This window comes from Manis pentadactyla, chromosome 8, assembly GCF_030020395.1.
Source record: "Manis pentadactyla isolate mManPen7 chromosome 8, mManPen7.hap1, whole genome shotgun sequence".
In the NCBI taxonomy this organism is placed as follows: Eukaryota; Metazoa; Chordata; class Mammalia; order Pholidota; family Manidae; genus Manis; species Manis pentadactyla.
In genome coordinates this window covers 14,855,312-14,879,458 of record NC_080026.1, presented here as the reverse complement: position 1 = coordinate 14,879,458, position 24,147 = coordinate 14,855,312, and the positions used below count along the sequence as shown (strand labels likewise).

Genomic DNA, 24,147 nt, shown 5'->3' with positions numbered 1-24,147 from the left:
GGACTACCTGCTCGGACAGGCTCTGTCAGCACCCTGGAGGCCGTCTCTGTCTCCTGGCATGCGTGAACCTACTGTAACAGACTCCAATTCAACACCAGATCTCCACAGTACAAGCCTTGGCCCACCGCATCGCCACGACCTAGGACCCTGTCAGGAAATGAGCCTCTCAGCCCAGCCCTGGACCTACCAAATCGGAGACCATGGAGGTGGGCCCACCACTGTGTTGCTCTGACTCTGATGCACATTCCAGTTTAAGAGCTAGTGATTTAAGCAAAACCCTGCCTTAAATTTCTCCAGGAAATTCACATAGGAAAGGTGAGAAAACCATTTTCCCTCCTACTAATTCCAAGTTCTGTGTCAAACTAAACATGGAAAGTAAATTCCAAAAGACACTACTGAGACATTCTGAGCTGTGAAAATGGACTTATCCCTCATTTACTGTACAGAAACAGCATGAAGTTTGTTATTAGTAGCAAATCAATGTAAAATTCTCATGAAAATACAAAATGCATCATATTTTTATACTCCTGGTTCACTTGAGGATCACACTGCTCCAGAAAACTATGGTCATCAATTTTTATAATGGGCTCAAACTCGAAGGACACATAATTATAATGACCTTCCTAAGATATTCATATATTTAAATGAGGTACATTTTATATGCAATAATTTCAAAACTATATATTCTTTTAATGACAGTCCCCAAAGCTGGGAAGAAAGTGAAACAGGTACATCACACCCTAGGGTGAGCAAAATATTGTAAATTAGTACAACTCTTATGAAAAGCAATTTGGCAATATGTGTCAGACCATAAAAACATCCATACTCTTTGACCTATTAGGTCTACTTTTTTTCAGATTAAGAATTGATTCCTCAGGTAAAAAGGTTCTATGAACGAAGATGGCTACTATAGGCCCCACATGAAGAGACAGGGTGTCTAAAATATGGAAATGGTTAATAAAATATCACATAACCACATAAAATACAGATTAACATTAAAAAATGTAAGTGGAAAAAAGACACAAAACTATATCTCTACTATGATCACAATTAAGTAAAAAAATATACATATATGGGTGCATGGAGAAGTAGAAAGAAACACAAATGTTGGAATATAAAAGCAAAATTTCTCCTTTTTCTGTTTTGGAGTAGTGATGACTAAATTATTAATAAATAGTCTTCAAGTAGCATTGAATGTGTTCAAGTTTAGATAAACTGATTTCTCTGTGTGTGGATATGTGGGTACATGAATATTCATGGAGAAGGGGGATTATAGGAAGGGGAGGGGAAAATATCAAATTAGTCACTACCCAGGGATAGTAACTGATTTAAAATGAGACATGGTATTACCCTTGCCTCCCCCTGAAGATCAAACCACAGCACAGAACAGAAGCTCAACCCACAAGAACTAGAGAACAATCTAGATGATGTAAGGGGGCCATCGATAAGTCAAAAAACAACCAAAACATTCTCTCGTTCTCTACCCTTCAAGATTTTTTTTTCCCCAAAATAATGTTAAACAGCATACATCAGCAAACTACCAGTTGTTGAGCTAAATTTTAAGTTGATGATTCTAGTTTCAAATTGACTCCTCTTAATCACAGCCAATCTTTAAAAGCCACTTGGCTTTATGCCTGTGACACAGGGAATGCCTTTGCAACATGAGCTCTTACAGAGCCCGAACCTCAAGTTCGTGCCAAGTTCGGCGTTCATCGCGCAGGCTTGTTCGGTGCTGTGCCAGCACAAACCCCCCACCTCCAATGGCTACCGTCCTGGCCTCCGAACGTTAGCTTCCTCCTCACATGGCGCAAGCTCCCCAGCACACGGCTCATTGCTACACCTCTCCCTCTCTAAATCGTAACTAATTAGAATTGGATTATTCAGGTCCTCAGTGTTTGAGGATGACTGAGGAGAAGGGGAAACAAAGTCAATGCACAATTTTGGGCAAAGTTCAGAACTTTATAAATCAGCAAAACAATTCACAAGGCGCTTGAATGGCACCACATGCAAGTCAGCAGCTCCCAACGACAGAGAAACAATTACCAACAAAATGTTCTTGACTCCATTAAAGAAAAAAAAGTAATTTAAAGGAACTGTCAGGTTTCAATGCATGTATATTTATGTTTAATCTGAAACAAAGGCCCTGATGCCCTTAGAGTTTGTTAAAAGCACACACTGCTGTTAGGGAAGAAAAGAAGGCTCCCGTGACAGCATGCCAATTTTAATTACTGCACATTAAATTACCTTGCTTCCACTCCCCCATAGAACCTCCTAATCTCTGGCTATGTTATTCATGAAAATCATGATTGCTCCAAGAATCTCAATCCTTACATGAAAATATAAGGAGAGATGGAGCACAGATGTTAGAGACTTTGTGCATTGTTTAATACCTCGAATCCAGGACTCCCGGAAAGTAATGGGTCCCGGAAAGGTAATCCATCTGAAAATGACAATTAAACGAATTATATGGCATTTCCTTATGTTTTCCTGGAACAACTTCAGACACATCCTGGGTCTGAAATAAGACTTCCAGTTGTGAAGATATGAAGAGGATGATTTCGTTGCCTCAAGAGATTCTGCTTTAAGAACCACTTTAGGGGGTAGATGCGCATATGCAACTTGAAAGAGTAAGCTTAGTGCTTTCAGAATACAATGTACTTAGTCCAACAATGTATGTGTGGCTGATTAGCATATATAAAAGACAAAAGTAAGAGTTTAATATTGGGAACACAAGTTAAAAATGATTGACATAGGCTTCCCAAAGTGCTGAAGCCATACCATTTCATAAAACTTATTTATAAGAAGACCATCATTATCCATCTACTCAGGCCTTCCTGCTTTTAAACTCCACTAATTCAAAAGGCACGCTTGCTTCTTACACAGGAGTGAATTCCGAATGTACAGTCCAAGCCTTATCTCAATAATCCAAACGTAAGAAGTAAAAATATCTAAAATAGCACACGTCACCCTCGGATTTACCTGAGTGTTCCTTCACCTTAAGCCTTACTTGTGAGAAGAGCAAAGAAGGAGGGAGAACAGGGAGGGAAGACAAAGCACAATAGGAAGAGGAGGAAGGAAGGAAGGAAACGTGGCCTAATCCAAAAAAAAAGCCAAGGAATACCTAGTCTCTTCCAGAAATACTCTTTTCCACCACCATTTCCTCTTGTGTAGTTAAAAGATAACGCTGTTACAGTCCACTTACCAGCTAGAAACCAGACACAACTGCAGATAGATGTGGCCTCAGGCATTCCCCTTGCCCTTTTAACCCTAGCAGAATCAAGAGAATTGGACAAGGATGATGACACATTAGGTCAGATACCTACCATTGCTCACCATTCGTCTGGCTACTTCCCACAAGACAAGACCAAAGGCCCAAATATCAACTCTCTTGTACGAATCGAAACAGTCCACCTGGATGGTTTCATCTAGAACTTCGGGGGCCATGTAACGTTTGGTGCCCACCCGGGGGTTGTTCCCGACGTCGAGCTGATTGGTGCTCTGGGAATGCATGACAGCCAGGCCTAAAAAGGAAGAAAACAGCATCAATGGGTTCGCTTCCTTTCTCAGAGACGGTTGCTGAAGGATTTTAAACCAACCCCAACCAAAAGCGCCTTCTGGTGGAATTCGTGGTCACTGCTGCATTACACCCAGTGTAAGATCTGGAATGCCACTGTGATGACTTACTGTGAGAGCCAGAAAAAGGACTAATGCCAGAACATTCTGGGGCTCTAAGGTTAATATACCAACCTCTGAGACAAAAAGTTTTGGGTAAATAATAAACCAATAGGAGGGTGGTATCTAAAGTAGAAGGAAAGAGGCTGGCGCGGTAAACAGGAGCCTCAACATGGCTTACCAGAAGCAAATTAAACTCTCGAGCTCCCCCACAGCCCCTACTCATCTGCAAACACAAATTTCAAATGGTGTCAGACATGCCAATTTGAGAGAATTTATGACTATTTCAAGTAGGATAGGCCAAGATAGGCCTGATTTATTTGAGAATGGGGTTAGTTTTTGATGCATATGCTGTCCAACTAACAATGGTTTTTACAACACTCACAAGAATGGAAGTGCTGAACTGGAACAAGCCTGCCCCTGTAAACCTGTGCAGCCCAACAGTCCTTTGGGAATCCCTGAAGCCATCCAGGGAGAATGCTTCTCTTCCCCCTCTGTGGCTCTGAATGTGCAAGGTGAGGACTCCGTTATTGCCATGGAGACAGCACGTAGGCTACCTCAGCCTTAGTAATTAGCAAAGGTATCAGGAACTGCATTCAACCAAATCAGACTGATTCCTTCTTTCTCTTATTTTTATAATCAACCCCAAGATTCTCTGGCCACTGTGAACATTTCCTAAATCATATATACCCCTCCACCATTTCCAGAAACTGAGAGTTAAAATAACAGAATATAAAAAAGGTACAGTTTAAATAGAGCACGAAGATAATAGCTGTGGTGGTTTAAAAATAGGTCCACAAGTTTTTCTAAACTTCTCCCTTCACGAGGTTGAAGCTCAATTTCCTAGGCCTTGAGTGTGGGCTGGACTATCAAACAGAACATGACAGAAAGGAGTGTGTCTTCAAAATTAGGACATAAAAGGCATTATGGTTTCCTGTCTGCCCTTTCTCAGCCCACTCTGTGTTATGTCACAAGGCCCACGTGATAAGGAACCGAGGTCTCCTGCCAATAGCCATGTGAGTGTGCCATCTTGGAAGTTCCTCCTGCCCCATCAGATTCCTAAAGCTCTGACCGGCAACTTGGCTGTAATACCCATGAGACCTTGAGCCAGAACCACAGAACCAAGTTGTTCAAGATTCTGAATTTCAGAGGTCTGTGTGAGATAAGGTATTTGTGTTATTTATTTTAAGCTGCTAAGTTTTAGAGTAATTTGTTACTCAGTAATAGATAATTATTACACCAACTAAAAAGACAAAACAACCAAACACAATGTGTGAACACTGACTGAACACTTGCTTAAAAAAACTGGAAAAAATTCAAAGTGGATATTAAATGATTAATTAAAGAATTATCTGTAATTTTAAATGTGATAAATTGTGATTATGCAAGTGATACACTCTAAAGTATTTTTAGATGTTTGCATTTTGAAGTGTTTAGGAGTTAAAGTGCTGTGATATCTGAAACTTACTTTCAAATGGATTAGCAAATATGTATGTACAACCACATATAGATAAAGCAAATACAGCAATATTTTACCAACTGTTGAATCTAAGTGTTGTGGATATGAATGATCATTGTCCTATTCTTTCAACTAACCTGTATGTTTGAAATTTTTATAATAAATAGAACACAGGTATTTTTACAGTATTATATACAGTATGGCTTCTAATGAGTGATCTTTAACTTCTGGGTATAAAGTGTAAAGTTACACACATTATGGTCTTGCAAGAGCTGTGTCCTGTACTACAGATCTACTCCCTGAATAATGATCCCTTTTCACAGATTTTTGCATGAATCCTTGCATCCAATTGGAAGGCTGCAGGCCAAATAAAGACAGTTGAAGAATGAATTAGTTGACCTTATTGCGAAACTCCCCCCATACCCTCCCCACCAACTCCCGTAAACTAAGCCAACAGCTGCCTCAATTTGTCCATCTTCCCTAGACCACTGGACTGTAAGAGCAGCTACTATTTAAATGCTTACTATTTGCCAAGCATTTATAATAATTCCTGAGTCTTAAAAGAATCATGTGAGGTAGGCACAATTGATTTGTAGTAACATGAGTAATACATAAACACAGAACTATGAACTTTCAAGCAATACAGAAGTATACGGCACAGTGTCAAACACTGAATTGCCCTTGCTATATACCCCCTCAATCCTTGCACCAAGCGTAAGATGCCAGAACTGAGGGCAGGTAAATAGGTAGATGAGGAGATCTGCATAGAAACACAGGGTGAGTAACTGGGAGAGCCAGAACTCAAACCCAAATCACCCTGGCTCCAAAAGCCATGGGATAGATGTAAATGTCTTCCATTCCACACTGAAACTGCCTGAAAAATCTTTTGGACCATGCCCTTTCAATGCTATCTTAAGTATTTTTCTTCTCATACTTGGAAAACATCATAAAATAATCTCCCAACATAAATACCAAGACTTTAAAGGAATTCAAAAGAAGTAAATTTTCCTGACATGTCAAATCTCTTGTTTGAAAACAAAAATACATTTTATATGATTGAAGCTAATAGTGTCTAAACCTTTATCAGTCTAACAATAACTACAGTGATATGAATATAAACCATTTTTAATCAAGTAAGGACTCTCAATGGTCCATTGAAATTTATAATGTGAATATTACAATTCAGTTCAAATTAGCACAATTATTCAGCCAATATCCAAGAGGTCTAGGAAGCATAGTTTTATATAGGTAAACATAAATGAAAACAATCTTATTCGTAGTGCAATTAAATGTATTGCAATTATAATCATTAACTAAATGTACAATTAAATGTATTGCAAATTACAATAAAACTGTATTACAATGTACAATTACAAGTGTACATTTAATGATTAATATGTTGACCATAACCGTAACATCTTAGGAATGATATAGCCCAGTGGGGCAAATAATAAATTGATTTGGAGATTTTTTTTCCTCTGTCTTGATAATTTTGCTACAGTTATAGGAAAAAACAAACTTTAGATACCATTTTTAAGGCAAACTCATTCCACAGGTTATTTAATTGTGTACCTTCTTTGTGTAAAGGTTTGTGAAGACAGAATGCAACTGTTTTTTGCCTCTGAGGGGTGGACTGGGTCAGGGACTGACTGAAAAGCACAAAGTGATTTTCTAGGGTAACCTAAAGGTCTGAATTTTTATAGGGATTTGGGTTTTACAGCATTTGTCAAAACTCTGGGAATGTACACTGAAGATTTGTTCATTTCACATGAAATTTACATTTTAACTGAAAAGAAAAAAAAAACAACTGACTCTAGTACTGAAAGATACAGTGGTGTGTATGCTGGAGTCTTTGCAGGGCAGGGCTCTTTCACTGGTAATTTATTTTGGAAAGAGTCAAAGATTAAGATGGCCTGATGAATGGGGAATGGAGAGATATGTGATAAAGCTTAAGAGCAGTAAAATGGCAATAGGAGAATCTAAGTAGTGGGTATCATCCAGTCATTTACTGTGAAGTTCTTTCAATTTGACTGCATGTTTCAAATTCTCATAAGAAAATGTTGGGAGTTTGTGAGCAAGGATGCAGCCTGGCTAAACACTGGAATACAAATACAGTAAAAACAGTAATTAAAAAACATTTTTAAAAATTTACCCAAATCTGCTATGCAACACTGTCCATTCTTCTTAACCAGGATGTTTTTACTCTTTAAGTCTCGATGAGCAATGGCTGGTTTCCCTTGGGTCCCAAATATCTCTATGTGCAAATGTGCGAGACCACTAGCTATGGACAGCACTATTCGCAGGCAGCTAACTGTATCCAGAGTGGTGAGCTGCAGATAGTCATAGAGCGATCCCATTTCATGATAATGTGTGATTAACCACAACTGCGTGCTGGAGTGTCTTGAGGTCATGTCTGAAGCAATGAAGCCTGGAGAGAGCAAGAACAAAAATAACACACATGGCAGAATTCCACAACATAATTTTTATGTGACCCATATGATAGTTATAAAAAATAATTTAACTGCTGTGAAAAGAGATTTACAGAAGGATCAACAGAGAAAAACAATAGTATTTATTCCTTAGGAAGGCACTGGTAATGAATAAGAACTTTTCATATTCATTTCATGGTAAATAATCCTTAAAAAAATTTTAAATACAAAATACATTGTATTAAGTAGGAAGAGTATCTTTGTGTTTACCCATAAATAGTTCATCATGTTCCTATTCCAAGCACAGGTCATTCATCAACCACCCAAAAGATCAGAAAAATTAGTACCTAGACACACATACTCTAGTCTTGACTCTGCCTGTGATTTGCTGGGTAATAGTGGCCCACTCATTCAGGCTCTCTGGATTCTCTCTGCTCAGATGTAAAATCAAGGAGTGAGTTTATATTAAATGACTGACCGACTGAACAAATGAAAAAAGGAACCCATCAAATACAACAAGCACCTACGATGCACTTTTGTTAGTCACACAGGAAAGCCACGGTGATAGTGTTAGTTAGAAAAAAGACATTAAAAGAAGGAAAAATTACACTATAATGTGAAAAGGGTACAATATATATCTGCCAAGGGCAACATGAGTCCAGAGGAGAGACTCATCAATGTCACAGCAGGCTACCATCAGAGTGACAACAGTACTATGTGTACAGATGAAACTAATACTGTATGTCAACTTATCTGTCAATAAATACAATATTTTTTAAGTGACAACTGAAGTGGTCTTAAGAAGAAATGAGATACTGACAGATAAAGATGAAGAGGCAGAAAGGGATATTTTTGAAACATTCTAAGAAGACTTTTGAATACACTGAAGGAACCCTAAAAGTCAGAGGTACTTCCTAACCTAGAAATAAACTGATATGTGCACTTGCCTTTCCTGCTTCAAAGGTACTGTCCTAGCATTTTACATATATATATAATATATATATATATATATATATTATATATATATAATATAATATATATATTAATAAAATAAATATATAAAAATTAATAAAATAAATATAATAAAAATAAATATATATATATAATATATATATTTATATATATAAAATATATAAAAATATATATTTACATATATGCTATTTATATATAAAATAGCATATATGTAAATATATATTTTTAATATGTATATAAAATACACTACAGCATATATGCCTCATATAATACATATATATGTATACACACACACATATACACCTTATGGAGATGCATACAGTGAAGTTTGGGACTTATAAATGAAAGAATTTTTTTTTAAAAGACAGACGTGGCTTTAAGAAGAATCACATGGCTTGTCAAAGTATAATGGAAAAGGAAAATACAGAAAAATGCCTTATACTTGCATAAAACTTTATTTAAAATCTGTGTCACTTTCACATATATTTTCTCATGGAATTTTTCTCAATCGACCAGACAGACAGATATCATTATACTCATCTTACAAATAATGAAGTTACTGCTGGGAGATGCTGAGGATTACACAGCTATTAAGTCGCTACCCACTGCAAATTTGGCACCAGCTGTTCTGGTCCCCCGTACCTTGCATAGGAAGGCTCTGGAAACAAAGAGAGGCCCCCTATTTGATCATCAGATCAACAACAGAAGCAACTAACAATTACTGAGGACTAGCCACGTGCCAGGTGCAGTTCCGAGCGCTCCGCGAGCAGTCCTCAACAGCTGCGTAAAGGATATCACTAAGGTTAAGGTCAGGAATGGTCCCCAACAGTCCGGCTTTGGAACCCATACTCTCACCCACTATACGGCACCGCCCCCAAACAAGCTGACTTCTACTCAAAGACAAGTTGATATTTGTACCCACGGGGTATCTGGACAGTGGACTGAGTACCATTTCCTCACCTTGCCCCCTGCCCTCTCTCCCTCCTGGTCCCTCTGAGCCGGTTCCCACAGCCCATCTTCCCCTCCCACTGCCTCCCTACACTCTGGTCTGTCTTCCTCTGCCTACAGCCGTTTCTCTTGGAACCCTTAGCTCCATAATATGAACCAAAATGTGTATTGAGACATTCGTTATTTTTACTAAGGAAAAGGTTTCTGCTTTATCATTTTAAATCAAATGATATTAACCTTTAATGACTTCTCAAATATTAATATCCCAAACTATAAAAATATCACTCAAAAAGAATTACTATTATATATTTGTGTAGCCTGTACTGATTTCTTTGCCCAAGGGAGAGCAGCTTCTGATTAAATAAATACTTAAGTACATATATACAGACACAAGTAACAAATAAATGTTTATTCGCTTACCCTCCCTAAAGCCCCTTGGTCTTAGAGAAGGCTTCTGTCTGTCCCATTAACTATGCTCTAGACCTTCAGGAAAAATAACTCTGAAATCAGCAGGGCTGTTTCTTTAACTCTCTCTCTCGAATGTCAATGATACAGCTATGTTTGCTTCAAAATGCTAGAGTATTTTATGGGATTTTTGCATTTTGAGTCGAAGCACTGTACTGCTAGCGAAGGTTGAACAAGAGTTTGCCCAGGTACCTACGGGGTGGAATTCGGGCACAGCCACTGGATGTGCCCACAGCAGGAAGAGAAAGTGATCAGGGCAAACACCACATTTAACAGCCAGAGTCAGCCTTCCTCAAGAACTAAAACCCCAACTCTTAAGTGAGCTAATTAGTGTCCCTATGAGCCTCTCACTGGTGACTCCCCAGGAACCAGGCCTGGGCAGCTCTGAGAGCTGAGGGGTGAGGCCACCCCACTGTGGAGCACCGACAGTGGTGTGGGGGGGGGGGGCCCACAGCCAGACTACAGGGTGCCTATCCTGAGCTGGGCAACCTCGCACAAATCACAGAAAATCTTCACCGTGGGGTTCTCTTTTACAAGATAAGGGGAACATCCTCGTGTATCTCAAAGGCGCTTTGTGAGTTACTGTAGGTAAGGAGCTTCATGCCATGCCTAACACAGGAAGCGTTCATGAAGAGTTGGCTACCAGTGTATTTTAAAATAGCTCAGGGTTCAATTAAAACCACAACCATTTTGCAGTTTAACACATTTTTGTGGATGATTTTCCTTACTTCCAGTCGGTCTCAAGCACTTTCACTGTTTAAATGGTGCGGCAGCACCTTTGCTGAGGAGCACAGCTCCGGAGATGGAGGGTGGTGATGGCTGCGTGGTGTCAGTGTACTTCCAGTCACTGAGCCACACGATCAATGTGATTCACATGGGAAACTATATTGTGTCATCATTTTTATTTGAAAGTGTGTAAGATGAGACTTCAGAGCAAAATTTTCACATCAACTCAACCTCCTTGGTTTATTGATGAAGAAAAGAATGCTTGGAGATGTACAACCTTCGCCCAAAATCACACAGTGGGGCTCCATGTGATAAGAATAAAACTCCCGGATCACTGTTCCTGCCCCGAAACTATAAAGCCTCCCCTTAGGCAGTTATCTGTTGACTTCTACACCAGAAATAGCAGAAGGAAGGGTTGAAATCTAAACTAGTCATATAAAAGATATTGTTTTAGGGGGATAAACAGTGAGGGCCTAGAGTTTTTTTTTATATGCATATATGTTTACAGTGGACACATGGTGTGTGAACTGCATGGGTCCACTTACATGTAGATTTTTTTCAATGGGTATAGTGGGAAATTTTTTGGAGATTTGAGACAATTTGTAAAAAACATATTTTCTCCAGCTTACTTCCTTGTAAGAATGCAGTACATAATACATATAACATACAGAATATGTGTTAATTGACTATGCTATCAGTAATGCTTCCAGTCAACAGCAGGCTTGTAGGATTTAAGTTTGGGGGGAGTCAAAAGTTTGCAGACTACAGATTTTCAACAGCTTGGGGGTCAGTCTCCCTAACCTCTGTACTGTTCAAAGGTCAACTGTATATATGTATATGTATGTGTGTAATTTAAGCATATATTTGGTGGGGGGAGTTACCAATAATGAAAGATGGGGGGAAAATCATAATCGGAGATTCAACACAATATGCTCTTCTGATAAAAAAGAAAATAATCTCAAAAAACCTTCTAAAGTTCTTCCATCCAGAAAACTGGTAAAGCAGGGAAAGAAGCTTAACAGAAAAAGGTGATGCATCCTATGAGTTTTTTCAGCTAAAGGACTACACAGTAAAATCAAGCCAGATAGCTGTAATGACGATGAGGGAAACAAGATCTCACAGATTCAGAATTTCTGAAGATCATTAGGTAATAAAAGAATTGGATGATGGTTTGCCTTGTATGATTACACTTAAGGTCACCTAAATTTCCCTCACATGAATCATATTGCAAAGGTGACTCACAAATTCCCCTTGTGATTAAATCCAGTATAATAAATATTTACTGAGCACCTACCATATCCACAGTATTATGGGTGAAAGCAATATACAACGAAGAATTCTTGCCCTCAGAGTACAGTGGAGGGGCACGACAGGTCGTGTAACTTGAGAGCATGGAGGCAGTGACTATTTGCGGAGCAGAGGGATACCCAGAGCGTTTGCTCCACGCACCTGCGAGCCCCATGAGAACCAGCCAGGGTGCCTGGACACGCCCTTCCTTCGGTAAGTCTCCACCCCATGCTAATCAAGAGCAATTCTGTTTAGAGGTGAGTACTTCATGTATGTCACTGCTTCTAACACAATCAAAGCTTTACCTGTTGCTCGACCTTAGTCTGTTCCCATCTCAGAGGAAAAACGGGGGCACGTGAGAGTAATTCTGACTGTCACCTCATACTCTGACTCCAGAATCTAAGAAGCAGTTCCACGTGGTGGCTAACTACCACTTAAGGTACAGGCAGCACTGTGGTTAGGGGTCAAACTGCCCCACGTGAGGCTCAGCTCCAGTATTCAGCCTGCTGTTAAGCAGTGAGTGCTGCGAACCTCTCTGCTCCTCTGCTACCTCGGCAGTTACAACTGAGAAAACAAGGGCATCTGCTCTCCTGCCCTCGCAGTGAACATCACCGAGAAAACGCGCAGCAGTACTTGAAGCGGCGCTCGCTGCAGAGCAACCACTGTCGTGACACTGTAGCACAAGGCAGTGTGTGAGGACGGGGAGCGCACAGGCCCACGGGGAGTGGAGTCAGGAAGCACAGCAAAATCCTCTGGCAGAACTGACAGGTGTTACTGGAGGAAGCTGCGGTCAGAGGGTGGGAGGGGGACCAGTGGGCGATCAAGAACATGACGAAGGCAGAGGAACAGCAAATGTCAGGAGGGCTACCATGCGGGCACATTTGTACAGGAAGTTTCTGAGACCCCTTGAGACCCTACAATTGAGAGGCTGGAATGCTAGGCCCAGAAGTCACAAATGAGACAGACAACGTGGGTGTCATCAGCGGCACTTTGAGCAGGAGGAGCTCAGGTCCCCAGTGGAAGAGCACTCGGTATAGCAGGACAGACTGGGAAAAGGAGACGGACAGCAACAGTAAAAATGAGGAGGATTAGGTGATGGCTAGGGCCCCCGGGGTAAGGGAGGGGCAGAAAATAACACAGACATCGAGACAATGCTGAGATGGAACACACCGCCATATCGTTAGAGCAAAGCTCTGGACCACTGCGAAACCATTACAAGCAGACAACCTGAGTCAGGTTTAGTACTCAATTGCCCGTATGGGAATAGAAATAAATTCCGGCAATGGCCTTCCTACGAGCCAAATGGAATCCAGTTGCCATGAAGTGGCTGACACCATCCTTTGCAGAGTCAAATTCTATATAAACTTTATATCCATTATTAAAGAAGCACTTGGGGAGCATTCATCATACACGTATAAACACATTTAGAGAAACTTGCCAAAAACATCCAAGTCAACAAGTCAACGGGCGTAAGGAATATTCTCACCCTTTATACTTACATACCCGTATTTCAATGGGCTCTTCCCATATGTCACAAATGTTTCTAAGCTTCAGTTTCCAAATTAAAATGTATGCTAAATCCCTCTGTAAATTTGGGCTTTAGAAATTATGCCTCGTTTGAAGGAATGTGCATTTAATTATGGTGTCCCTGGGAGCTGTGAATCTCTAGGAAATCGTCCAAAGATCTTTCTTAGTTCGATTCAAGCAATAAATATTCAAAGAGGGTGGAGTAGGTAGAACACCCGAGGAAGCCTGAAAGTGAACAATATGGGGCAAATTCTTGTTGTTTAAATATTGACCGGCAGGATAAGAATTAGCAATAATGATTTCCTTTTCATCATCCAGAGAATCTTCAAACTCAGCTTCTTTGCAAATTTAAATTTGAGATGAGTGTTAAAAAGAAAACTGAACAGTACATAAATGCCGATGATCCCTCAATGGGTTTTCAGGAGAGACCTGCAAATTCAGACACCAAATCACAGGGGGCTAAGGCAGACAATTACTTATTTCTAGATAAAATTAATGAAGGGGTCATCCTTGTACTTACCTAAGATATTTTCATGCCTCAGCATCACAGTGTTGTACAGTTCTGTTTCCCTGAACCACGACTTCTCATCCCGGGAGGAGAAAATCTTCACGGCAACATTTTCCCCTTGCCAGCTGCCCCGCCACACCTCACCATACCTGCCTTTCCCTGCGGAAAGAGACACACGGGTGACATGGAGAGTGGGACAAGAGAGGGAGCCAATAAACCTCATGCCTGCAACTCTAAACCCTTCCTGTTTACTCAGGAAAACTCAGTTTGGGGCTGTACCTACAACCTTTTGCCTGGAAAGAAATACAAAAGTAAGGTAGAACCTGCCCCTCCTAGGTACCCTATTGCAAGATCAAATTAAACACCCTTACTGTCTGCATTGTACAATTAGCTACTGATTACAAAGCTCCCATTTAAATTCCTCTATGAAAAGGTATGAGCCACGTATGGTTTTCAAAAGCACAAGAAGGTAAAACTTAGAAAATGGTACAGATGATCAGATTTCAACGTTGTGCTGAAAGTCAAGAAAAAGTGCATGTGGCTACACTGAATGGCTCACTCGATTCCTTCCCTTCATACAGGATCAACAAAGACATTTTGGGGGAGTCCAGATTTGGATATTTACATATGTATTTATACTTTTTACAAAGGTGCCTATTAAATCTGAAGGTATGTTTGGGAGAATTAAAAATATATACATAACCCCAAACATAAACAAAACACAATGCTGTGTAGGAGATCAACAAGCAGCCGCTGGAGATCCTAAGGGATTTCTTGGAGGAGGATCTATTTCAAAAGAGGATCTGCGAGGTCTTCAACACACAATCCCAGAACAGTTCTGATTTCTACGGGGCATGGGTACTTGCTCATTAGCCGGTGTGATACCGCCAAGTGGTCTACATGGAGAAGGCCCCTTGGAGAAGACACTTTCAAAAACAGGCCGACTCTAGTGGTGATCTGATCTGTGGGGTGCCTGCTCCTCACCCCCCACCCCCACCCCAGCAGCAACACAACTGTCAGTCTGTCAACTACAAATCCCTCTTCCATCATTCTTCTTCTTAATTATAGGTAGGCACGATCAGAGAGGTTGGGAGGAGGAGGTGATTACCAGGGGACTATGGGGATGGACATGGGGTGTAATTAAGGCTAAAGACTTCCGCTGCACCTTGATAACGACGCAGCAGGAGATAAACCTGCAGGCAGCAGGGCTTCCTACAGAGGCAAGTGGCTGCTGGGCATCGTGGCTTATAACAAGCAGCTGCAGGACCACCTGCATAGATAGGAATACAGTTCTTGGCTGAACAACAAAGCACGGAGAACCCAAACATGGAGAGAGAGAGAGAGCACGTCTGTCCAGGTGACTAGGTCCTGAAACAGAATCGAAACAGCTCACTCTAGATTCCCTTACAATAAACGATGTCCCTGTTAAATATCAATGACCAACCCCAAAGGATATTATATGCGGCCTGTAAGTGCTTACTGGGGGTCACTGTCAGGTCACAAAAATAGTATTTAGTGCAGGAATAACTTTAATGAGGTCATAGAAATTGCCCAGCATGTCTAGTTCAAGATGAAGTCTAGGGCTGCGGTACTACAAAATCAGCTGCTACAAAGCCATATGCTAAGCTTTTCCTGCCTTTGGTTCTATTCTGTATCTTTATTTGCCTTTTCCCCTCATATTTTCATTAGGAAGGAGAGAAAAATGTCCCAGAGAATTATAGACATCACTATAAAGTTGCCTTAAATCCTTTTTTAAAGAATACAGAGATGGGTGTCAGTGTAAGTAGACAGAATTAAAATAGAAACCTACTTCAGTGGTTTTCAAATGCTTTTAAGTTGTCAAGTGATTTTTGCAAATGCAGCCTTATGCAGAAGTCCCTAAAAACAGAAGCAGAACTGTCCAAAAGTCCTGGCCATGGAGCCTCAAAAGGGGCTCCCTAAGGTACCTGAAATTGGGGGTTCACTGATCACCATCTGGTGAGGACTGATCTAGTCCAACTTCCCATGCTTCTGAACCAAAAATGGTAACGTACTATCCAAGCCATTCATCACATTCATTTTTATTCAAGGCTGTACCATATGAACACTAGCTGCAAGCTACTGAAAAAGGCATTGCTTTTATTAGTCTTTAGCACTAAACCAACAAAATGCAACATAACTGAATTTATACTATTTCTAAAATTGCTAAAGAGTATCTATACAACCAGAAACAACGTTTATTTTTAAAAGTGCAATATTCTTTTGCCCTTTGGACCCTGGGCAGTCTCTGAGGACTGGTCTTGAAATCTACTGCTCTGTGAATAGCGATGGCCATGGGACAGAAGGGCAGGGGTAAGCCAGACAGGTAAATGCCCACTCACTGCCCTCTCACCACTACCAGATACCCTTCTCTGTAAGCAAATAGGATGCTAGCTGGCATAAGCGTTGTATGCAATGAGCCCATCTGGGCCTTTACCATCTTTCTTTTCTCTAATCACAGTTCACTTGGAGGTGACATGTGAAGTGGGGTTCAAAATGGTCACAGTAGCTGCGGACTAAGGGAAAGCAATGGCAACAGGCTCCTGCTGGCCGCCTGTACGCCTGAAGGTGGCAGTTACTGCTCTTACTACCTCTGCCCATCCCCCTCCCACCACTAGGTTGGGGTGTTGTGCTTTCTATGAAAAGAACAAGAAAAGTTAGAAGACAGCCAAATGGCAAAGGCAGCTTATGATGGCCGGCCACCTTCCGAAAGCAAAAGACGGGCTGGCAGGGGCTGCAGAGCCACGCCCAGAGAAACCGGGAGAACTAGGAACAGAGTATGGGGCCACTGCCACCCATTGCTGCTCCTGTGGCCTGCCTGCCATCTATAGGAGAAATTAATAAATACTATTACGTGACTTGCAAATACCCATCACATGAAAGTAAAACCAATAAAAACCAGGACTTAAAAAAAAACAAAAACACATTTTGGCATTTTGCACCATCTTCCTAGAGGGCAATCAACAATACATAATACAAGCCATTAAAAAGTCACAAATTCTGACCCAGGCACTGCAATTCCTGGGAATTTAGTCTCAACACTGAAAAGAAAGAAGCAATGTGTGCAGAAACTTTTTCAAGTAGTATTGTTAAAGTTAAATTATCATTCAATAGACTATTATTACATAATCTTTTCAAGTATTTGTGATATGTACAACTACACAGAAATGTGTGTGATCTTAAAGCTGAAAAAAGGAATACAAATTACATACACACTTTGATTACATTGATATATATATATCTTCCTATATGGGAAAATGCAAGAGGCCATAAAGAAATGTACATAGCTCTTGTTCAGACAAAGCAGTTATAAAGAAAGCTTTGGTAAAGTGATCTCATTATTTCTAAAGGCAGGAGACAAGCGAGAGGGATAAGCAAATTTATTGTCCAAATGCCTACTTACCTCAGATCACTCAACGCCTATAGTCAGAAGAAGCCACTTTTCAAGCATTCCTATCATCCCAAAGGGTCAACTTGCAGCTAAAAGCTTTTGACTATGCATTCTTTATACTAACCAGAGACAGAGTCCTTGGACAAGAACTTCAGCAAGTTCAGGGGCTTCAACATAGTCTCCAAGCAGAGAAACGTAGCCACACCCTCCCCGGATGTTTAACAAGCAACCGGCAACAAGAAGCAGATCTGCCAAGTTCCAGCCTACTTGTAGACCCACAGCTAACACTGCATGTAACTTGCAAAGGAAGGAAAATGAAATTACCAACACACTCCAGCAGTGTGATCTGACGAGCCACTGTCCTCTGTACCAGAAACGGAAGACCAGAGCCACTTCCCGATGTGCACGAATGGTCCAATAAGTCCTGTGGTTCAAGACAGGGAAAAGACACCATTGAGGGACAGCAACGGCTTTAGAGTATGAGCATGCATGCTGCAACTCTCATGGGGGCAGGGATCCTGGACATGTGGCCCGTTCATGTGTATGGAAAGCCCCACTAACGAAGGAGTCCTTTTATTTCTTAGAAAACTGGAAACTGGCCCTTTCCCTAATATGTGATAGGTTTTCCTGAGAGAGATAAGTCGGCCTTTCCTGAACCCAGAGTTTTAGAATAAAATATATAAAGAAAGAAGCTGAGTGGACAAAGTTGAAGATAAAATAAGAAGTCCCAGAAGCAGGGCTGAGCACAAGGGGAGCAGTGGAAAAACAGGGGAAGGACCTTCAAGACTAAGAGCTGGGCATAAGTGACCATATTCTGCTCTTCTCATAAGCCTCTCTGAAAGGATCCATGTTAGTTGACCTGCCAACTAAGGAATTCTAATAAGGAACAAATGACTCTTAAGATCGTTTGTATTGGAAAGACTCCAATAGCCATATGGCCATCAAACTGCTACACTCAAGAAAGAGGGGTTACCTGGTAGAGGTTACCTTTTAGACAGGTGAGGGAAAAAAGGGCCACAAAAATAATACCTACATGTCACTTCTTAATGTGAATTACCCACAAATTAAAGAAAAGCTAAAACTTTCATTAAAAACATAAAACTATGCTCCTAATTGACTTCTAAAAATGAACATATTGTGAAAAAATATCCCCAATTAGTTGGTTCATAAATTTTTCCTTCCTACTCCCAGCGCAAGCCAAGAGGCAGAGGCCATTTTGCGTCTGGAATGGATTATCTGTAATAAACATACTGTCCCGTGCTGATGGGAAGGCTGCAGTAATGTGGAGCTAACGTTCCCCAAAGCTCATCTTTTCCCAAACAGTTTAACTAGCCTGTTAAAGTAATGCATTGATTTGTCTGAATTTCATCTTCTTTTATTTACTCTGAGCACCACTGGGAAGTACCATTGATCATCTAAATTATCAAAATCTGATCATCCAAACGCAAAAATGTAGAATCCTTAAAAACCACCAGAAATTGAATGCAGATGAAGCACAGTTTCACATCTCACTAACCATCTCTTTTGCTACTCTTTTTCTCTTTATTTATTCCATGTTTTTTGAGACAATAATTCTGAAAATTAAACTAATGTGTTGTTTTTTCTTAATGTATAATCCTGGTTCTAAACCTCCTTCACAGACCTAAGGGAGGTGGGGGGAATATCAACTGAAGACTAATGATATCTATTTCAGCTCCTGGACCCTAAGCCTTCTTTTTCAACATAGGGGAGATGTTTAGTAAGGCATGCTTTTTTTGAGTCATATAAATGATCACTTAAAAAAGCAAGTATATAGACCAATAATGACAATTTGTTTTAAACAGGGCTCTCTACTGTTATGACATGATATACTGTCACCTAATGTGGTTGAGTTGAGAAGACTACCTTAGCATATACTCCCATTCCTCTTTCAACATCATGTAAGCAATCACACAAGATATTCCCGTCATTGCCCGTTGTGATTAGCTCTGGTAGCAGTTCTGGAGAACAAAGTTCTGACTCATCTACTTTAGAGCCTTTCTTTGTTAAGCTTTGTCAGGATTCTGCCTGGTACCATCTTACTACTAACTCAATAAACTCATTTAATTTTCCCCTTAAAATTTGAAATAAACTTCTGAGTAATGTCTCAAGAAAAACTGTATTTCTTCTTTTGAAATGGAATGTCCTTATCTCCTCTTTTCCCAGGTTTGCTCCACCACAATTCAAACAAGGAGGTCAAAGGAAGCTGAAGCAAAGTGCTTTCCCCCTTCTCCATACAAAAAAAGTACCCTTGACTCATGGCGCAGAGATGGGGAAAGCAGTAGCCTGGGACATCTCCCAGCCTGTATCAGCCACTGCCAAGTGTTTGAACAACATGAACAATTTGTAGCACCTGAGCTACAAATACTGGTGAGGACAAGTCTCATCCAGAAAAAAGGAAGTTGCAAGGCAGGCTTAATTGCAGAACTTCCAGATGCTTTAAGCTCGTTGCCTAACAGAACAAAACTTAACACAAGATGATTTCAGGTAACACACAGTAACAGTGTTAAATAAGATTGGATCACATTAGAAAGTTATTAGCTTGATCGTCTTTCAATTCATCATAGTATGACAAGGAGAGTCTAGATTTGGTAGTGGCATGTCATTAACAACTCCAACACTCACTAATCTTTGCCATTTTTCAGAGTATGCATCAGACTCAGCACGGTATCTCTTTATAGTGTTATTACTGTTCTCTTTTGCACCTTATGGCAACCTATTTATAGCAAGTGATTCCCTTTTCTCACTGAAAGTTTAAAGTTTCTTTAAAATTAACATTGACAGTTCCAAAAAGCAAAAAAAGGAAGACACTTTTTAATGTCATTAATCATTTTAAAAAGTGCAAAAGAGTAACTTTAAAACATGTAAATACAGTGGTTTCTAACCCTGTCCTGTCTGTCCATTAGGGTAGCTACAAGCCCCATGCTGACAGTGAGCAAGTGAAATGCAGCTTGTCTGCACTGGTATATGTTTAAGTGTAAAACACCAGACTTTGAAAACTTAGTTCAAATAAAAAGAATATAAACTATCTCACTAATATTTATTTATGACTATATGTTTAAATGATAATAATTATATTAAGTTAAATATATTGTTAAAGTTAATAGAACCTGTGCTTTTTTTTTTTTTTAACTTTTTAAAAAGTAGCTAATAGAAAATTTTCAATTACCTATGTGGCACACATATTTCTACTGGCCAGCACTGGTTTAAGCAAGTGACTACGCTCCACAAGGGGGCAGCACAGGAGCACCACAATTTTAATAACTGCTTTTTTTGGATGTCAAGTTTTAAAGTCTTAAATTACTGGGGAAAGTGACTTTTAATATTAAGCAAAAGGTACTTTTTTTGGAACTACTTTTATTGCTAAAAATAGAGTAACTGAGTACCAAAAATCCAAGCAATCCCAAAAGGTATAGGCAACCATTCTCCGTTTCTTTTCTCTTAATCCCAAATGAAAAATAACTACCAAGAATCTACTAAAATAAATCCCCTCCCTCATTGAATGTAAATGTTTCATACAGGTCCCAGCACATGACTGCTGAGGGCTTAAGTGACCAGGGGTATGTGTGCACATTGTCCAGCCAACAGGTACTGGTTAGCATTTCATGCCTGAAATAAGACAGCATCTTCAGCCATTTCTGCTATGCTTGGGTTTCCCTGGGGTCACAAACTCACTGCTAAAGTGCTGTCTCCAACATTGGTGGTGATGAGCCCTTCGATAGTGCCGTATTCCACATCTCTGGGATTGAGGCGTTCTTGGTTGCGCCTTCTGAATTTCCGGAGAGCCACTCCCAACAGGCAAGCTAGAAGGCATATGACGAACACCACGGACAGAATAATGAGGCCGACCTCCAAATGGAAATTCTGTGTTGCAGGAAAGGACTTCCCTGGAGATGGGGGCAAAAAGGGCAATGGCTCTAAGGATCACTGTTTACTTATTATTTAGCATAACCAGTACCTAACAAGTACCTCCTGATCCTGACCACAGAGCCTCCTAAGTCACAAAGTGTTAAAATTAAAATACTTCCTAACACTTAGCCAGTGGCCTGGTCATTTTAAACCATTACTACATTTAGTCACAACTGGAGCTTGAAAAAATTCCACTGGGAATCAACTGTATTAATATATGTATATGAAAGTACTTTTAAAATATAAAGTAATATACAAATCCTTGGTACTTTTCTTATTAACTTGGATTTGACCTGTTTCATCAACAAGCCCTTACAAACATCATGCTATACTCTTCCAGTGGGAAAGTGCTACCCAGGTTAAAAGCAAATTGCCCAATCTACCGACTCTCTCTTTGAGGTACCTTAGATGTCTCATTGCTGAATTATCAGTGATCTTTTTACCTCATGATTTTGGCCTGGGAACCAGTTCATTCATCTGTTCTTACTTGTTCAACTTCATTCACTCACTCAAATCATTCACTCACTGACTCACTCCCTTATAAAGACATTAATTATTACATTATCCATTCAAACATCTGTGCATTCACAGGAACACTCACATACCACTCAAGCAAATATTCACAAAGATTTTCTACTTGTGCCTAGTGAGTTAAATCAAAATTTCATAGTTGGATAGCAAAGGTCCATAACCAGAAGGCCTAAAAACAATAATCATAGCTGAATTTCAGGCTTCGTGACATTATGTCACCACCAAGCCCTGTCCTTCCCCACGTATGCCTTACTCTGTCCCGGGTCCCTACCCACCTCAACCATCCTGTCTCAAGCCTGACTTCCTTTATACATTTCCATTAACTTCCCAAATCGAAATGAATCAATGACTTGGCACACAATACTCCATGGTACATGTCATTTGTACGATAAAGTATAAAACTAATTATATACAACATTATACAAATATTGTGCCTCCCTAATTAAATTAGAAAGTCCTTAAGTTAAAAAAAAAACACATTTTCTATTTCAATTCAGAGTCTAGCAGAGTGTTCTATAGATCAGGAACTTTGGCATACAAATAATTTTTGTGTGAATGCAGGTGTTTCTTCATATCCATCCATTCTTATTAAAAATTTAACTCACAAAATTTATTCCATCAAGTATCCTTTTAGTTTTAACAACTAAAATACTTTGATCTCTTTTAAAAATCTTCTTTTTTGTTATTCAAACCTACTTGCTTATCAGAATATAACCTTTTCTATAAGGTCATCATCCTAACAAAAATTGTGATGACATGATCTTGTATCAGTTTTTTTTTTTCTCTTCCTTGCTGGCTGACATTTCTGGCAGTGGATGGTCCAAGTAGCCTTTCCCACTTCACTCTCTGGTTTGTTACTTCATCTGCAAGTGCAAAATTAAATAACTGAGCCTGTTAAAAATCACTATATATTCAGAGAGTAAATTTGGCTTGGAGTGAGTCTCAAAGACTAAGGTACATTAATATTTGTAGGGACTTTGAGATCACACTCGAGGGCTCATTTTATGAGGAAATGACTTCAGAGGTGGCCTGATTTCCAACCGGATACTGAATCCATACTGAATATGATACAGGGAAGATTCCACATAAACAACAAGCTTTATGTGACATGTAACCCAGTTTGAAGGTTCAGCGACAGATCACTGGGAATCAAACATAGGAGAGAAGGTTAGTGAGCCTTTCTTTGTCTCCTTTCTTGTAAAGAAGCAAAAGTATTTAACTCAGTCACTGGAGTCTTATTTTCCGTTTCTTCCCTACGTACTTAACATACAGATGCGTATTTATTAAGCAGGAGTGTTTCAGAAATTATGACACCACGGGTCCTCAGTAGAAAACGGGTATCAGGAGCTATTCACCTGCTCGTGACTGCTAAGGGAGGTCTGGCCAGCCACACCGTCCCCAAGGTGGACATCATATTGCTTGCTTTCCCAAAAATATCCACCTTCCTTTTAGATTCTGAAAAGCTGTGTCTTTCTTTCCCTTACCTAGAGCTAGCTACCTGCTTGCCACCCATTGCCTCTGTTTCAAAGAGTAGGAGGAAAGGCCTGTAGCTTCTTGTATCTTTAACCCACACGGAATCAGGACAAAAGTAACAAAAAAGCTTGATCTAGAAATAGAAAGTCCATGGGAACCTTTGGTGGGCAGCTGGGCCGTGATGTTCCTGTTACACCAGTCTCCCTGGCAGCACTCCACAGCCTGGCCAGGGGAGGGCGGGGTCTTACAGGTCATCTTGCCCTGCTCGTACACCTGGAAGCAGCCCTTCTGGTAGACGTGGAAGCCATCGTTTATGCTCAGCGAGGAAAAGCACTGCTGGCCTTCACAGTGGTCCTCATTCCCACAGGACAGGCCTTCACACACACACATGTAAAGTTTGGGGTTTACCTTGGGCTTCTCATCTGCAAAGGAGACAGGAAGGGGGAAACATCACTGCATGGCGTTAACCCCCACTGGGGGAATAATACAGTTTCCCCAAGACCATTACAAGCACATTAACCAAACAGAAAGTCAGGCTAAGCACCACCATCGGCCCTGACGTTCACAGTCTGTTATCCTGTCTCTCTCACTTGGACAACCACCAAATAATAATCACCCCTCAGTATGCAAATGCATCTATAGAAGCTGTATGCTCTTGCAGATCATGTCCACAGGCACCTGAAAATGGACTTTTCCCACTGTACTTTTCATCTGTGGCCTGATGGGCTCTCAAATCCCATGTCTGGCTTCAAAATAAGATGCTTTACCAGACCATAATACTCATCACCTTTATTTTATGTAAAAAAAGAAAAGG

At 40.2% G+C, this 24,147-nt stretch overlaps 1 protein-coding gene across 3 annotated transcripts in view; it reads right to left on the bottom strand.

Annotated features, from left to right (window-relative positions):
• Positions 1 to 24,147, bottom strand: part of ACVR1 (activin A receptor type 1) — a 69,410-nt gene that overhangs the window by 13,518 nt on the left and 31,745 nt on the right. For 2 of the 3 annotated variants that reach the window (XM_036884161.2, XM_036884162.2), the window contains exons 3-8: positions 23,492 to 23,755; positions 21,096 to 21,307; positions 17,727 to 17,826; positions 14,006 to 14,152; positions 7,284 to 7,559; positions 3,324 to 3,521 (exon numbers count right to left, since the gene is read on the bottom strand). In XM_036884161.2, the coding sequence (XP_036740056.1) occupies positions 3,324 to 3,521; positions 7,284 to 7,559; positions 14,006 to 14,152; positions 17,727 to 17,826; positions 21,096 to 21,307; positions 23,492 to 23,755 (1,197 nt within the window). Of the gene's footprint in view, positions 1 to 3,323; positions 3,522 to 7,283; positions 7,560 to 14,005; positions 14,153 to 17,414; positions 17,434 to 17,726; positions 17,827 to 21,095; positions 21,308 to 23,491; positions 23,756 to 24,147 lie in introns of those variants that run through there. The other variant, XM_057505561.1, reaches the window with a different exon arrangement.